A 17,095-nucleotide genomic window follows, 5' to 3' on the forward strand; every position below is an offset into this window, starting at 1 on the left:
CAGCTCAAGCCAGGTGGAACTGCTTTCTTTTGGAAAACATATCATCTTCTCTCGTTTCTTGCCAAGACATGAGAGCAGAGAGCAAAACAGGGAAAACTCAGTGACCGCTTTCCACAGGAAGCCACACTGCTGACTTTGTTAAATGCACCATAAGTTACATCATCTTCAAGTGACACTAATAGCTCTATTGCCAGAAAGTCTTAAACCTGTGTAAGAGAATGAAACAGTGATTATAAAATTACATACACATGATGTGCCTCACCAAAAGTATGCTTTATAAACACAGACACACATCCTGTACATACACAAAAGCACAGCTGTCTCCCTGCCTCCTGCTGATCCTGACGTTTATCCCTGCTGTGCAAGTGGTACCAGTTTTCAGATTTAACAATTCTGATTACTACTACAAAAATCCTTCTTAATGTTTCTCATGGTGTGGCGTGTTGGGCTCATTTCTATTTCTGCTGAATCCTCACAGCAGGTGGCAAATAAACTGATGTGCAACATTAAAGACCGACTCTCATTGCTTATGGTGAATCTTTCATGTTCAGTAAAAAGTGGTCCAGATCCAGCCATTGTTTAGTATGTTAGTAGATAATTTTTAAACATAGAAAAAAAAGCATCAAAAAGCATTCAGTTTTACTTATAGTTTTCACCAAAGATTAGACTAGAAAGTTAAAATCCTGCAGCCTTGTGTCATCTGCCACCGAGTAGGGGCAGCTGTGGTCTGGGTGGAGCATTTCTGGTGTTGAAACATTTAGAGCTCGAAGATACTTTTGATCATGCTCCACTCACCCTCCGAGAAATGTGCGCTTACAGACTCATTCCTCAAATATTGTAAATGACTGGTCTCATCTTTTCAAATTAGAGGGTTGAACACATCTGTGACTCTGATCAGTGACACCCACTGTGTATCAAGAGTGAAGCACTGAAGTGTGTTGGTGATTTGAGAAACTGCAATAATGAACATAAAAACGCAGAGCAGAGCTCCCACCACAGACTGAAAGAAGCAGGGAGCCAGAAAGGACATAAAGAAGTGTAACTGCACGCTCATCCCAAACTCTAAACTCTTGCTTCCTCCAACCTTTGTTGACCTCGCAATGGGGTATGAGCAACAGCTGACATGCACCAAGATGCAGCCTACATGAGAAAGGCAGGGGAGGAAGTGGATCCCATGTGGTCTGTAGCCACATTTTTCCCAGGGTTCTTTTTGCGTCTGTACTTTTAACATCCATTCAAGTACATTCTAACATCCATAATATTGGGGGTCGTTTTAATGATTGTTAGAATTTATCATTAGGACTGTTTTTTTTTTGTTTCTTTCTTTTTTTTAAAAGACAAAAAACTGTGTGTGGTAAACAGAGTCGCTCCCCATGTGTACAAAAAGGACATACAGTACAGTTTGGCCTACAAAAGGTCAGTATCAGTATGCAAGCACAATTGGCTTTGGCTCAAGTACAAGTCAGTAGTTGAGCCATAAATTGATGCTGCTGCGTCTTTTGAATTGCATCTATACAATGGCAGGATTCTCAGGAGTGGGAATCAATTCTGCATTTATAAATTTATAAATTATTTTACTCCGGAATATGTGCGCACTAGGACTCTGTACAGAGGTGTGATTAGATAAAATCACAGTTTTAAACTGTGAAACATACTTGACATACTCTCCACATTGTGATGACTCTGCATTGAAACAGCTCAACAGTTATTATGATGATATGATGCCAGTGACTAAGCCAGCCATGTATCACAACTCCCACACGCCGGGAGCGGGAAGCCAGAAAGAGAAACTAAAATCAGAATGAAAGTGCATTTTGTCGTTTAATAATAATAATAATCTTTTTCCTTAAAAACAGGCTTTCCAGGACATTGTGCATGCACCTCAGGAAGGAAAGAAAGAAAACCGGTTTGTAAAATGTCCACATTACAGGACTGATACGGACAGGTTTACAGGTAACATAAAACTGCATTCCTCCTGCTGTGCTAGTCACAAGGAGCCAGAGTTTCTATCAGCTCAGCACAGAACGTGACTTCTTTCTTAAAGAATGTCTGGCACATATAAGGCCTTTAGTTTTAGCCCTGAAACACATATACAAATATGTACATATATAAGCTGAAGCACTTTGGTTGATTGGCAAAGTCAGATATATGATCTCCTGTGATGACTGCAAGTCATCTGATATGTTCTCAGAGGTCTGTTTAGATTTAGTGATGTTGTAATGTTATTGTTTTAAACTTCTCCTTTTAATTATATCTTGCCAGATTTTAGTATCACTATATTGTGGTTTGAGTGGGTTTCTTCAGGATCTCTATCTCAAATATTTTGACTTTCTTTGACAGTCGCAGTGCAGAGGGACAAACAATTCTAGGGGACAGCAGGCCAATGTTCTGTATGACACAGTGATCTAGATATTGAGTGAAAGCAGGTGCAGCACAGTCATGTCAAACAAATATCATCAAGGGAGTGCAAAATATCTATGTCACAGCAAAGAAGTCATAGTTCAGTGCGAAAACAGGTGAATGCAGCAGCATGTTTAAATATTTATTCTCTCTTCATACATACTCTCTGCATAAGCAGAAGTAAAGATATGTGCTAAGTTAAGGTGTCCATTTTTGGCTGTATGTGTGTGTGTGTGTGTGTGTGTGGCGCATGCATTTGAATGTACTGTAAATGTGAAAGAGATGAGATGCTGCTTTGAACCAGCTGTGCACCAGAGGAAAGAAATGAGCTTTGCCCCCCAGCCCTATTCCCTCCTGACATCTTTGGCAGCAATGAGTAAGCCTCTTGCTGACAGCAGGGTCAGATCTGCCAAAGAGGAAACAACCAACGATTTACATTTTATCCATCTAAGAACTGTCTGTCATTGCCAAAATCTCAGGGGGCAGCCACAACTAAACTGGCAATAAGTAGTCAGCTGATCGTGTACCTCACACTCATGCAATCTTATCAGATCTTGGCTGCAAAGTAACTCTCGGCCTAGTTTTGGTTTTCTAGGTTTAGCTGTGATACTGTATACCTACATTTGTATACCAATGTATATTAAAAAGTACCTCATATGTAAATGGTGGAGCTCACAATTTCCGATTTGTGGTGGTCTGTTTATATGTATTGTGTAAGTGGGTAACACAGGAGTGATCAACAGGAGTAATCCTGTTTATTCATTCAGTACGTTGCAATAGCAGTAAGCAGTTTCTTTCCACCGTGCAAAGACGTGTAGGAATGTCATAGGCACAGAAAAACGCGTCATTGTTTGGCTGCAATGATATCTAATCATAAAAGTTAACTTTAAGCCAATATGAACAGTGATCAGGCTGTTTTTATGTTCACACACTGAGGGTTACTAATGTCTCACTTTACTTGAGCCCTCCAGCAAACACTTTGTTCTCAAGTTTTGAGTCATAGTTCACATTTGACACATAAAAATGTCAATACTCCAACAACCTGAAACAACAGCTACACACACACACACACACACACACAAGTGTTCCAATTACAACAAAATAAACAAAATAAATAATGGTCAACAACATAAACTCTGTAATCTCAAAATCCTAAATGACCCATGAGCACATTTTTAAAAGTCACAGACACCTGAATGTTTTCAGTGAGTGCCTGTTCAATAAATCACTCGCACAAAAACAATTCCTTATTGTTGCATTGTCTGCTAAAGAGGTGACACTGACAGTCTGGGAATCTCTGGACACGGACCTCACAGACCAAACAAATGTAGTTTGGAATAAATACATATGCACCTAATGAACATACAGAACATCTGATAAGGTCCTTTATTCGTGTTTACCTGGTTTCTGCTGGCAGATAATTCACTCCAGACTACCACTTAATCTAATAGTACAGCAATTATTTTATTTTACAGTTGAGGACAATGGCCAGATTTCTTCTTCCTTTACATAATTTGAACCATTTTCCTAGTGCTGTTCACTGGAAGACAATGATGGTTTGTGAAGAGCACTGAATGCGTGGACGGGCACCACTGGTGTTGTGGGAGAAAGGAGAAACCGGATAGAAAGTGGAGGGATGGTGCAGGGGCTGAGAAAGAATGAAGACAGGTTTATATTAACACAAAAGGTGGTCTTACGCAAGACCCCTGCAGTCTGAGACAGCTAGAGAAACAAAGCATGCAGGTCAGAGAGCTGAGGTCAGGAAATTGGATGAGAAAAAGTAAGTTACAGTCTGTTGGAATGTTCTGTAGACCTGCTGTACAGTAAAAACCTTAGGTTACACAGTATGCTAATTGGAATCAATCATTTGAGTAGCAAAGTGAATACGCTCTCTGTCGTACTCTCTAGATTCCTGAAACTACAGTGTAGGGGAACTAAAAAGATTACATTATTGTTATACAAGATCTTTAAATGCCATTAAAAAACTACAAGCAACAACAAATAAAAATGCATAAATAAATCAATGATTATTAAATTATTTAAACGGTATGTTAATCCACAAAAACATGAATATTGATTCAGCGAACATCATTCATGTTTGCTTCATTTCTTTGCTGTTTATGCACTGAGCTGAAAGAGTTAAAAGAGTTTAAAAGCAAAATTCTACTTTTGGTACATGATGCAAACTGTTTCACATCTGCAAAAAAAAAGTGTGTTTGACCAGAATGAATCCAGAGCCTTAACCGCACAGGCTCTGACCTGTCTTTGTGCTCTCTTGTCCAAAGTAAACCACAAGTTGCAGTCACCATGAAACGTTTAGTTACGCTTGTTTCATATGCTGTGAAGCCCTAATCTCCTTTCTCTCTGGCTCTTACAGAATCTCCCTGTTCAGCTGGCTACATCTGTCTCCTCCACAGTGACACACAGCTTATCTACAGATGCACAGTAATTCTACCATGTCTCTAAATCAACATACCAAACCAAGGGCATGATCATTCTTCCTTCATGCTCCAAGACATATTGTCCATTATCGACTCGATCACTGATTTTCCACTTGTGTGCAATGGGCAATCCATCGAACAAATGGAAGTAAGCACTCCCCATGTGAACAAGTGTAGGTGGGAATGATGAATGCAGCACTGCTGATACAGCAAATGGGAATGGTTTCATTTGGTTACAAGGAATTGCACAAAGATCTGAGGTTATGGGACAGGATCAATATTGTAAGGAGGAAAAAGGGATCCATCAGCTTCTAGTTGAGCAATCAGATTTCTCTCCTTATGTCTCCATAAAAGACTGGGTTGTCAATCACACAGGTGTGCTGGGCTGCCAAACACACAGCCAGCCTGTGTCAACAACCTGAAACAGAATGGTCAATGACAAATGATTCAACTGGTTAAAAATGATTACACAAGAACATGTGAGCATATGAAACAAATAAAATAGCAGGTGAATGGTGATATGTACTAAATACACCGGAAACTGAAGTGAATTTTCAAAAATTGTGATGTTTAGCTTCCTCCACAGAGCATCCCACTGGACAAAGAGAAAAAAAGGGAGCGAGGGGTAAACAGGAAAAAGAAATGACATATGAAGCTGAAAATGATACAAATAACAACAGGATTTGAAGGAAATCTACAGTGCACAACACCAAGAAAGCAGAGCTAAAACAAAGGCAGAGAAAGTTGGGCCAAATCCAAACCAGCTGCTCAACTGGATCCCAGATGTGAAAAAGTGAGAGTCTTTCGAGTTTGCATGAGATGGCTGTGAGCCAGAATGAACTCTATGACTATTTCATTTGTCACCTCAGGGAAGCTGCGTCCAAGCAGTACTCGCAATTCATCAAGACAGCTGCCCGCTTCCGCTGTTGGACTACAGCTTGGTCCTTGTTTTTGTGGTGATTTGCTGGGAATCTTTTTTGGCAATGTGTTTTCATTCATGCTCAGATGCCTGGATGTGTCTTTAAAGGATAAGTATGTGATATATCAGGGAGGTTAGCAGAACAACACTGCACTGCAGTAACAACAGAGACTTTTAATCTTCCACTATTTTATGTGTTTCTCTTGCTGCCTTTTTAGTTTACACAGGTCCACCTATCGTCTTGGCTCCAGGATCCTTCTCTTCTAGAGACATCGGCCCCTCAATTATCTACTCCATCTTGTCAGCCATCTATCTTTGCCGAAGCCACATTTTCTTCTTGCCACGTTCCCTTCAAACACAGTCAGACTCAGGCAATCTGACCTGCCGCCACAGATCTGACATTTAATAATTCCTTTCCCAAACCTTTATTGCCAATAATGGATGAAAGATAGAGAACTAGTGAAAGGAGGTGGAGGAGAAATAAAGGCAAATGGATGAGAACAGGATGGAATACCTGCAGGACACTGTGGATGTCAAAAAAACAAATGTGTGCAACTGCTGCAGCAAAAGACAAAGTCACTGAGAAGAGGAGTTGACAAAAGAGCTTGTTCTGTCCTTCAGTTTGTTGAACCATTTGGGTTGTTTTTGAAGGTGAGCTGGGCTCAGTGACACCACATAATTCCCACATGACAAACATCCACTTACGGCTTAAATGTCTCTTTTTAGAAGAACACAACTTTTAGTCATACTAACGTCAGAGGGAGGGATTTCTTTGACCATCTATGATCTTGAAAAATAAACAGACGAATGTGTGTGTGTGTGTATATGTGTGAGAGAGATGAACAGACAGTCTTGTGGAACCGGCCTGTCCCAGTACAGTTCTTAGTTTTGACAAGAGTAACTTGAACTGGATGTAAACAATGAAGACAGCAGTTGATTTTGCATGGAATACTTTGGTTTTTAAAATGCTTGGGGATGAGAAATTATTTACTGATCTTTCAACTCTTCTGTATAAAAGAATTGCAAAATTGTGTATGAAAGATCCAAAACAAACAAAAAGCCACCATGAAGATAAAAGTTCTGTTTCCTCAGACAGAAGAAACAGTTTTGAGTCTGGGTTTTTTGGCATCCAAAAAGCAAGTTTGGAGACATGTTATCCTCCAGGACCTTTTAGTTTGCAGTGTGAGAAATCACCGGCTGGTTGACCCTTTCACCCTGCAGAAAACTTCCATATAAATGGTTATGTCACACAATAGTACCATATGCTGCATACCAGCAGTCTTCCTGGGCTGTACTGCATGAGTTAACACACATGCTGCCTCATGTTTTAACAGCTTTTTTAAATGTGTGCATACAAGTCTTGAGAGGATTTACCCATGCATGCCTAAATGTGCAGCAGTCAGCACTGAAGTCTGGCCACCACAGATGCATTCCACATATCACATGCCAACTCGTTTTGCTCGTTTCCCATTGTGTGTTTTAATGATTTCCTGGGGAGGGAACTCTCCAAGCCAAATTTTGGGGTTCACAGTTCAGACATGATTTCCATTTTGAGTGTGTAACCTCTGTACACCTAAATCAAACATAACTCTGTTTGTTTGTCTTCCAGTGGTTATGACAAAAGATAAACGGCCTTAACTCGCCTAACCAGCATAAAGGGATTTGAAACCGGAAAGAAATTGAAATCTGCAGCTCACTCAAAACAAAAGAAGTGTTTAACCAGAGTAGGACACCCAAGGCTAGACAAATGTTTCTTGCTGAGAAAATGCATGTGGCGCCAAAATGAAGAAAGCAGCCCAGGAACAAGATGCGGGCAATTTACTTGATAGTTTTGATTCAAGTTTCAACAGGCCTTGGCAGGATTTTAACAAGCTTCTGACCAAATCATGATCTCAATGGGGATGAATGATTGCCATTAGAGGTTGAGCAGTGAGAGCTGAGGTATGTCGAATTTCACTCTTTTTACTTGTGACAGGAATCAAATTTGTTAGTCCCACTGCTTAAAAGTAAGAACTAGAAATATCTGGCAAAAACAAGTGACTTGGTGAAAAAAGTTGTTTGCTGATGTTTCGTATGAGGTAATTTCAAACTGAGCATCCTTTTCACTTTGTCTTTCGTCCCTGAATTGTGCTATAATGACTGCTGTGTAGTCATAGCGCTACATTTCAGAGTGAATGCTGCTGCTGATCATGTCTTTATTGAAAAGTCATTTGCCGTTGCGACATCAATCGTTGCTCATGTTATATGTTTTGGAGATAAAGTCAAAGAGGCCAGATTGAGGTGGTTTGGACATGTTCAGAGGAGTGACTGGGAATATATCGGTAGAAGGATGCTGAAGTTGGAGCTGCCAGGCAGGAGGTCTAGAGGAAGACCAAAGAGGAGATTTAGGGATGTAGTGAGAGAGGACATGAAGTTAGTTGGTGTGAGAGAAGAGGATGCAGAGGACAGGGTTAGATGGAGGCACATGATTCGCTGTGGTGACTCCTGAAAGGGAACAGCTGAAAGGAAAAGAAGAAGACATCAATTGTTGCTCTGTAATGGTGTTGCAGTTAAGAACATCAAATAAACCTCTGCCCAGAATTATGACTTAGTGAATATAACCATGGTCCCACGGAGACGGAGCTGTTCAGCCTGCATCCTTGGGTGGTACCAATGAGCATATTGAGGGCTGGTGAAGAAGATTCCTCCCTAGAAAATGGACTTGGACAAGTGATACAAAGATGAGTTTTGTGCTTTTTCTGAAATGCATTCAAAATGTATTTTTCAGTTTTTGAGAGGAGTAAATTGGTTGTTTTAGCAAATATGTCCCCTGGTTAACTGCTCCACCTGCAGCTGGTTAACAGCAGCTCTTATACAAGTTCCAGGCACTTCCTGTTCCCCTATTCCATAGTAAACACTTACACAGTCTTGTGTTATAAATGTCATAATATTACTGTACTACACTAGAAGGCAAAATACATGACTCTGTGGCTGTGGCTTTATTTAATCAACTGTGCCTACAGTTCTACATAGCCCTGTGGACTACTGCAGAATGGAAAAGCGGCCAATGGACTGTGAGCTTTAATGTGGTCTGTAGACTATCCAGTTGATTTAATCAGAGAGTGTGGGTTACCTATAATCCTATTTCATATATAGGTTCCACACTAAGTCCCTCAGAGTGACAGAAAATCTCTTACAAGGTTTCAGTAGAACTGTCAACATGTTGGACTGATGCTTAAACTTGACAAGCTGGCACAGACAGGAATATGAAAATATTATTACAGCAGGCATACACATGCACTATATGCATGCACATGTGGCACAAATGCAAACTAGGCCAATAAATCACAGTAAGAACACACAGCATCATTACTGTATGATGCATGACGATCAGCGCTTGCTGAAGATGTTGTCAAAGAACATGCACCCTTACCCTAAATAGTTAAGGAAATATTTAGGGGAAAAGTGTTAACTAAGAGTTAAGCAGGTTTTATCATGTTAAGAAGGGCAACATTCTTTAAGTTTGAATAAATACATGTAATAATGTTTCTGAACAGTTTTACCTTTTAGAGCACTGAAATAGTTCTAATGATGAAATAAATTCAGTTTTAGCAAATAAAAAATCTAATAATGAACTTTGCACAATATATATCTCATAGAACACACAGATCTATATTTTTTTTATCCTATCTTTTAGTGTATAAGGAAACGTTATAGTATGTATACTATAGCATCCTCTGATTACTTGTGCAGGTTCATATGAAGGTATAGATAATACAGCACAAGCAGATTCATTGTTTCCTGAATTTCCTCGGAAAACCAAGGATCAATGCCAACACTAGTGACTATAAAAAGCCTTGATTTATTAAAACACATCATCTACTTAAAATAGGTAGTGGGTGGAGGAGTTCTAATGAGGCAGAAAGGCCTGTTAAGTTTTTTTATGGGTGTTGTACTGTACATGATCGGTGACATAATTTATTCACTTATCAGTGACAGAAGGGCTGCATTGACACACCTGCTCTTATATGATTCATATTCATGCAAAGCATGAAATTCGGCTCTAAAGTCTCCGTGCAGTTTATTATTATTCGTTTGGCATCAGAATTGAGCTTCTGTCTGAATAATCACCATACTAAGCCATCACATTTTGTTAATTTGTAAATACCAAATATCAGACGAAGCATACAGGCCAGGAAGTTGGAATTACAGATTTGTGAGAAAATAAAACAGTTGTGATCTATACTCACCACGTTTCCAAGCAAGCAAACTGTTCAGATACTGTGTAAGTAAAAATGTAAATTGCAAGCTCTGGAACTGTTAAAAACTCTCAAGTAAATAAAAATATTAACAGTTCCAAGCTTTTTGGAGCTAAAAAAACATCTGCAGGCAGCTGCAGTGTGCAGGCTCTCCTTTTGCATTTTGTTATTTTAAAGTACCTTCAGGAAGTTAGATGTGATGTGACATTGCTCTGTTTTGCTAAAGCAGTGCGCTCATTTTATGCACCAATTAATTATCAATGAGCAGTTGGACACACACAGACACATACAGCAAAAATCACTGACTGGGACTTCCAGTCTCTTTGTTCTCCTAGTTCACTGTCCAACTTTGAATTTCTTTTGTTAAGGAAGAAGTGACACAAATATATACATTAACAGGTTGAACAACACACTGATTTTCAAAAATGGCCCAATCTAGCAACCCCAATCCCCCTACCCATGAACACCACATCTCCACTGCCACTGCTGCTTTGAAGTACCCAGAAAGCAATTTTTTATACCTCTAACATGAAAGACATGTTTCCTGCAGCTCCCAGTTGGAGTGATCTACCAGGGCCTCTACCTTTACTCACACATTGTGAACTAAAATATTAGTGTTATCTGATGAGAGGATGTCAGATAATTTTAGAGCTACAACTCTCTGCGTTGGGTTTTTGAGACACTTTGATTGTAGGTGAAATGGTTGTTTTCCAAAGAGAGGACATTGAATCTCACCACTAACATCATTTGAAGTTTATTAAAGTCTACCCACTGCCTCTGTGAATCTTGATCTACTGCAGTTCAACCTTTTACAGCTTTTATCTCATTATAGTGTGCACATATGAGATTAGTGTGCGAATATTAGCAGCACTTGATGTATTTAATAACTATTGTAAGTCTGTATTTCCATCTTTATGTCTGATAGAAATGTACACAATGTTTAAATTGATCACAGTTGCTTACATTGAAGTCTAGACTGTCAGATATGTCCAGTTACATCCTGTGTTTTGCACTTCATACACTGTATAAAAATCTCACATTGGCAAAAATAAATTACTTGGAATACTTCTGGAAATGCTCTACATTCCTGGTGACGCATAAGATCCACCAGAAAGATATTAAATCAACAAAAATACATCATCCTCATGTGTGGCACTATGTCAAGCATAAATAAACCTTCCCATACTTTCCAAGAAAAACCTATTTCCTTGCAGGGGAAATCCCTGGAGATTAGGGACAAATGTGAGAGATTTGCACACTGCGTTATGGTGTTTATCAGTAAACACTGATGGAAGTTCTTGTACTAAGCGGTTTAGAGAAAAGACAGAACTCTCAAGCAGAATAATTTTGTTTAAGTCAGCATAACAAAAAAAAAGAAAGAAAGAAAAACAGGACTGATAAAAGCTTTAAAATTGATGGATAACCTCAATATATGGATGATAAGAGGATAGGAATTCTAGGCCAGTAGGTTCATTTTTGTTCTGAGCACTTCTCCTGCCTACATGCATTAGAGAGCGGTTGGATGGGAATAAGTGTCTTGACATTAGCAATTTAATGTGAGGGGTCTGGAATCTTTTAAATGCTTTGTCAAGGACTTGGAAGTTGTGGAGAGAATCTATTTCTGGGAACATTCAGAGGGTCACTGTGGCTCCGAAAGAGGGTTTCTCCAAAACAAGCTAGAGACAAGCAGACAAGAACAATAGGTTTATAGTAGAAAGCTGGCACTTCATTCTGTCCATGCTTCAGCCTGGGACACTTTCCAGGCATCATCACATTAGAAAACATGCAGTACATCAATGTCAATGTGCTTTGGTAAAAGGTGATCTTATTCAGCACTTTAATACACTTTCTAGTCTACTCTAAGATCACTGGGACTCTTTCAAGGTCACCATGTGCCGTTCCACTTACTCCCTGAGAAATACAAATGTGCTCCTGCTGCTGCCACATGCACACACACACCTGCCTGCTGGCACACACTGCAAACAGCTGTGTGTGTTTCTGTGCTAAAAAGGACAGAGCCTTTTCTTCCATCCTTGAGTGAGACAGAAGGAAAGGTAGCTGCTATGCTTGACAAAGCTACCGATCACCCCTGGCAACAGCAGTGCTACTCTCCCTCATCTGGCTGGAGGAAGCTACATGGTGGATATAGGCGTTTCACAGGTGACTGACCAATAGGAATTCATTATCTCACACAAGCAAAGTGATGATTTGCATAAAAGGAGGATTATAGGTGACAATGATGCAGGTAGAGAATAAAAATCCAGACAGTCAAGAGAAACCAGGCCACCAGACAGATATCTAAAGCATCAAAAAGCACTTTAATGTGCCAGTAAATCAGACATGCTTTTAAAATAAATTAGGAAACCAGAAATAGGATGGTTGAAAGCCTCTTTTATAAACAATGCTTTTAAATCTTTTACCAACTCCAGTTTTCTCATGAGCTACTATATATAATCTCGGGTCCTTCTTTACCTACCTGTGTTATCTTAAATAAGATCTCCATTCTACAGATGGATGTTCACTTTAAAATGTACATTTAATGCAAACAATGCCAACAGGCAACTTTGCTGTCAGATATGATTGTAAGTAAAAAGGCATTTGTTTGTTTCTTTTCCTGGCTACATCATGTGACATGGAGCTACCTGAAGCCCAAAAAGATTATTTGATTATGAAAAGATTATTTGAATAGGAGTATACAGGGTTGGAAATACAGATATGAAATTGGTCTCAGTGCAACATCCTTATCTTGTCAAATGGAAAAGTTACTGTTTGCTTCACTGGCCACATCTCCTCCATCTCTCAGTCATGCAGATTTGCCCCCTACAGTATCAGAAAGATCAGACCCTACCATTCTGAAAGCACTATTCAGCTCCTTGTTTAGCCACTGGTCAGATCACATGTTGACTATTGCAATGCCCTTTTGACAGAGCAACCACCATGCATAAATAAACCACTCCAGATGATTTAAAATGCAGCAGCAGCACTTATTTTTGTTCAGCCAAAAAGGACACACATCACACCATGTTTCAGGTCTCTGCAGTGGCTTCCAGTAGCTGTTTGCATCTGGTTCAAAGCTCACACTTTCACCTACAGTGTGGTCAACCTCTAAACACTCAGGGTCCAAAGTCCCTCTTACCCACTGTCCCCTGCTAACAAATGACACTCAGCACAGCATTCTCATAATGTTGGAAGTATCTGTACACTCAGCAACCTCACTCCTAGCATTCAAAGAACTCTTGAAGACAGAACTCTTCTGCAACTTTTTGCGGGTACTAGAATATCTACCGTATGTATTGGCAAAAATGATCTGCTCCAGATCAGGAACCTGGATTTGCATTTGTAGATTATTATTACACTGTTTAATATTGAGTAACACATTTTAATTGAGTAACACATCTGCATAAAAACAAGTTGTCATTCTCCTCTCGCGGTCTGAATCTTGTTGAGTCACTCACTCAACCTAGTCTATACAGTATGTGGGTGGGATGGAAGTAGACAGAAAAGTCTGAAAGGGAGAGGCAGGCAGGTGCAGCTATCTGTTAAATAAGCAGTAAACTCAGAGCACCACGCACATAACCAGAAATACCGACTGTTGGATGCAACATATGTCTTTTCCATCAAGTTTTCTTTTTATTACTAGATTATACATACACATACATTTGTCAAAGTGTTGTGGCACCTATTGCTTGCTTTCATTATAACTGAAGGTTTTAACATGGGACACAAAAATAACCTTGAGCTGAAGGAAGAACAAATGATAATGAACATAACTTAACTATCACAATTAAATTCTTCTTTTTATGGGAAAAAATTAGATTATGATGGTGTCTTGTCTCCTCTTCGATTCTTATATTTTCTTTCTTCTTTTCTCCCAGCCTTCATTTGTCTCCCTTACAGACACTGTTGCTAAGCAACAGCTCACACCCACATGTGCATATTAGGAGGCTACTTATATCATAATAACATAGTCAATGAAAGCACCAAATATAAATATAGGAATAATGCAATACTTCCTTTTAGGATCACTGGGTCTGTAACTGTAAGAATTAACTGAAGAATTAAATAAATTAAACACATGTTTGTACAGTAATGAATGTGTACTGTGCCCATCATTGCTAATTACTGCTAATTAAGTCAATGGATTTTAGTTATTAATAGTAACCTTGGGTCAAATCTGTCAAGTGATACTTCTGCTCTTCCATTAGTTTAGTTTCTATTAATTATTATTATTATTATTAATAATAATAATAATTCATTTTATTTATAAAGCACTTTACATTTGTTAACAAATCTCAAAGTGCTACTAGTGATGATTCCTTCTCTGAAACATGACTGCAGAAAAATGAAAACAGGTGCACTGGTAGCAAATGTCTGAATACAAATGCCTCAAAGGAATCAGATTGCACCCAAGTAGAACCACTATTTGTAGACAGGTGCACAGGCATCACCTCAGGTTTTGTTATGAGCACAATGGAAGCAGCAGCTGACAGCTGAATAAAAGGCAGGGCAAAGGAAAAAAGAGCTTAGTGCAGTGAAAGGATGCATGAACAAACACATGTTTGTTGTACATACTCCAGCGTAGCTTACATATTATTCCATGATCCCACAGTTGTGCATACACAACCACAGACACATAGCAAGGCACAAACAAGTTAAGACCTGCAGTGAGAGGGTGTGTGTGAACTGCTTTAGCACCATGTGTAGGGAGACATACAAGATCGGCTATCTGTTCTTCCGGCTCCTGTTTGTCTAGAATGACACAACACAAAAAGGAAGAAGAAACCTGGAACAGCAGTAAGTCTAGTAGAATGGAAATTTCAGCCATGAGACCCTGAAAATATCACATCATAATGACAACACACCTGTTGTTGGATTAGGTCCTGTTACCACTTGGTAACAAGTGGTTCCTTAGATATGTTACTGTTACATCAATATGTCTTGAGGTAAAACTGTGTTCTGGTTGCAACCATTACTATCATTCTGTGTAAGAAAAATGACTGCCTTTGCTTGCATACCAGTACAATGAGTCCTGTTCTTCAAGTGTTGCTTATCTACGGTAGCTCTATGTAACACACTTTTATGTAGCTGGTATAATTCTTTTAGTTTTTATCAGAGAAACATCATCAAATGAGGATAAGATTCAAAGCTGGGAAATTACAGTGTATGTAAATTTTCAGGAACACAATCTCTGTCTCTCTGTAACCTTACAACTCAGCCATCCATCCTCACTCAGGAGCGATTTAAGCAGTGAACTGAAGGTCAGTCTCACTGTGTTTCTTTTTTCCAATGTCTGCTTTCTCCACTCAAATCAAATGCAAGCTGTTAGTCTGTGGACATACATCATTTTCAACAAGAAGGATAAGTTGAGTGTGACAGCAAGAGGGAGAGGGAAGCAGCAAAAAGACAAGCAGAGAGAGTACAGGGCAATTAGGCAACAGATGGTGATATGAAAAAACTGAAGAGTAGACCAGTATATTGAAAAACCAAACCAGTATATTTCTCTGTCTGTAAGCAGAGCATTCTGCTCCCTCTAGGTAAAAACACTAAAGAAAAGAAAAAACGCTATTAGCACCCCATCTGAAATTAACAGGGGATCCCTGGAATCTCCTCTGCTAGTTTTCCATCATGCTGCACAGGAGAGCAGCCAGACTGGCACGTGCACTAAGTGTGGCCAGTGTGGCTACAACCCTCCAGCGGGCAGGCAAGGGGCCAAACAACTGGAAGCATGCCCAGGATACAAGCTCCATCCCTGCAGAGAGACAGTGTAGTCCAGTCCCTGTTGCCTCTTTGCCAGCCAAGCCACTGCTACTGCTACAGGAGCATCTCATCTTCAGTCTGCTACCATAAAGACTCATGGGTGAGTACGGGGAGTCTATGAGGAAATGAAATGACTTCAACCAGTGTGCATGCCATGCTGCAATACTCCCTTAAAGATTCGTCCTATACACGCTCACGTGCCTTATGTAAAAACAAGTAAATAAGTGCCCCTTTTTAGAAGTACTGTTAAAACCTGACACCAGGACGAAAATCCCTTATAATTTCTACAATCAAGCAAAATGGATCCTCACCGTGCGTGGCAGTGAATGTCCCTCCTCTCATGTGCGCTGAGCTAATGTTAGAATCCACGTTAAAAATCACTGAACCACTGAAACATCTTTCAGCTAATGTATGACAACGCATATAAATGTTTATATAACCAACAAAAAGATGACACCTCAAAAGATTCAGGTAATTTAAGATTTGAGCAAACACGCAAAAAAAAGACAAAAGGAGACAGAAAAACGCTGCTGTTTGATCATGTTGTTGAACACATGGGCGAATTCACACAACAATCTCTGTATCTTGAATCATTCACCCTGTTGATGCCAACACAAATTCAGCATGAGCAGGAGCTTTCAGCGTCTAGAATAAAACATGCGTAAAAAGAAGGTGTGCCATTTTTTTCCCACCGTTGTGATGTGCCCAAGGAGGAGCAGCCTTACCTGAATCGGGGTGAATCTTTTATACATTCTTCAAAGTCCACTGTCATTTTTGCGTTTTCTCGTGTATCCCCACCTCAGTGTACCAATGTCATTGCCCGCAGTGCGATGGCGCTTGATCCTCGTGGATGGTGACTGGTTTCCCTCTGGCGCGCAGCAGACTGTCGCCCCTCTCCCGGTGGCACCGTGACACAAAACGCGAACTGAGTGCGCGGCAGACGGATTACTACTACACTGCTGCCGAGACAGGGGAGAGGCGTATAGGCGCCGTGAAAGAGCAGAGAAGAGCGCCGACTAGTTTCAACCTGCCGCAACACCTCAGTACAAATTGGAAGAATATGTGGAAAGCCTAAACTGATTGACAGTGCAAAGCAATAACTCAAACAAGCTTGTGACGGCTCAAATAAATTCTAGGCCCACGGCCCCAACTCATCCAATTAAGATGAAATGCAACCAATATATCAGTAAAACAGCGAAACAGGAAAAATATCAGGAAAAAGGCTTGAGGAAATCACACAATCACAGCGTCATGAGTCTGACTGTATATTGCATAAAGATGAAGTGAACCAAAAAACCAATTAGTGCAATTATGAGGAATTTTTAATAGAAGATTCATGT

The 17,095-nt window shown here is 39.8% G+C and overlaps 1 protein-coding gene across 8 annotated transcripts in view; it reads right to left on the minus strand.

The window, feature by feature from the left end:
• Positions 1 to 16,717, minus strand: part of LOC137127001 (arf-GAP with coiled-coil, ANK repeat and PH domain-containing protein 3-like) — a 52,055-nt gene extending 35,338 nt beyond the window's left edge. For 4 of the 8 annotated variants that reach the window (XM_067503258.1, XM_067503255.1, XM_067503256.1 and 1 more), the window contains exon 1: positions 16,481 to 16,717. In XM_067503258.1, coding sequence (XP_067359359.1) covers positions 16,481 to 16,527 — 47 coding nt within the window. In that variant the 5' untranslated portion in view covers positions 16,528 to 16,717. The remainder of the gene's footprint in view (positions 1 to 16,480) is intronic. The other 4 variants (XM_067503261.1, XM_067503260.1, XM_067503259.1 and 1 more) reach the window with 2 other exon arrangements.
• Between the last annotated feature and the right edge of the window lie 378 nt (positions 16,718 to 17,095).

Source organism: Channa argus, chromosome 5, assembly GCF_033026475.1.
Source record: "Channa argus isolate prfri chromosome 5, Channa argus male v1.0, whole genome shotgun sequence".
Classification (NCBI taxonomy): domain Eukaryota; kingdom Metazoa; phylum Chordata; class Actinopteri; order Anabantiformes; family Channidae; genus Channa; species Channa argus.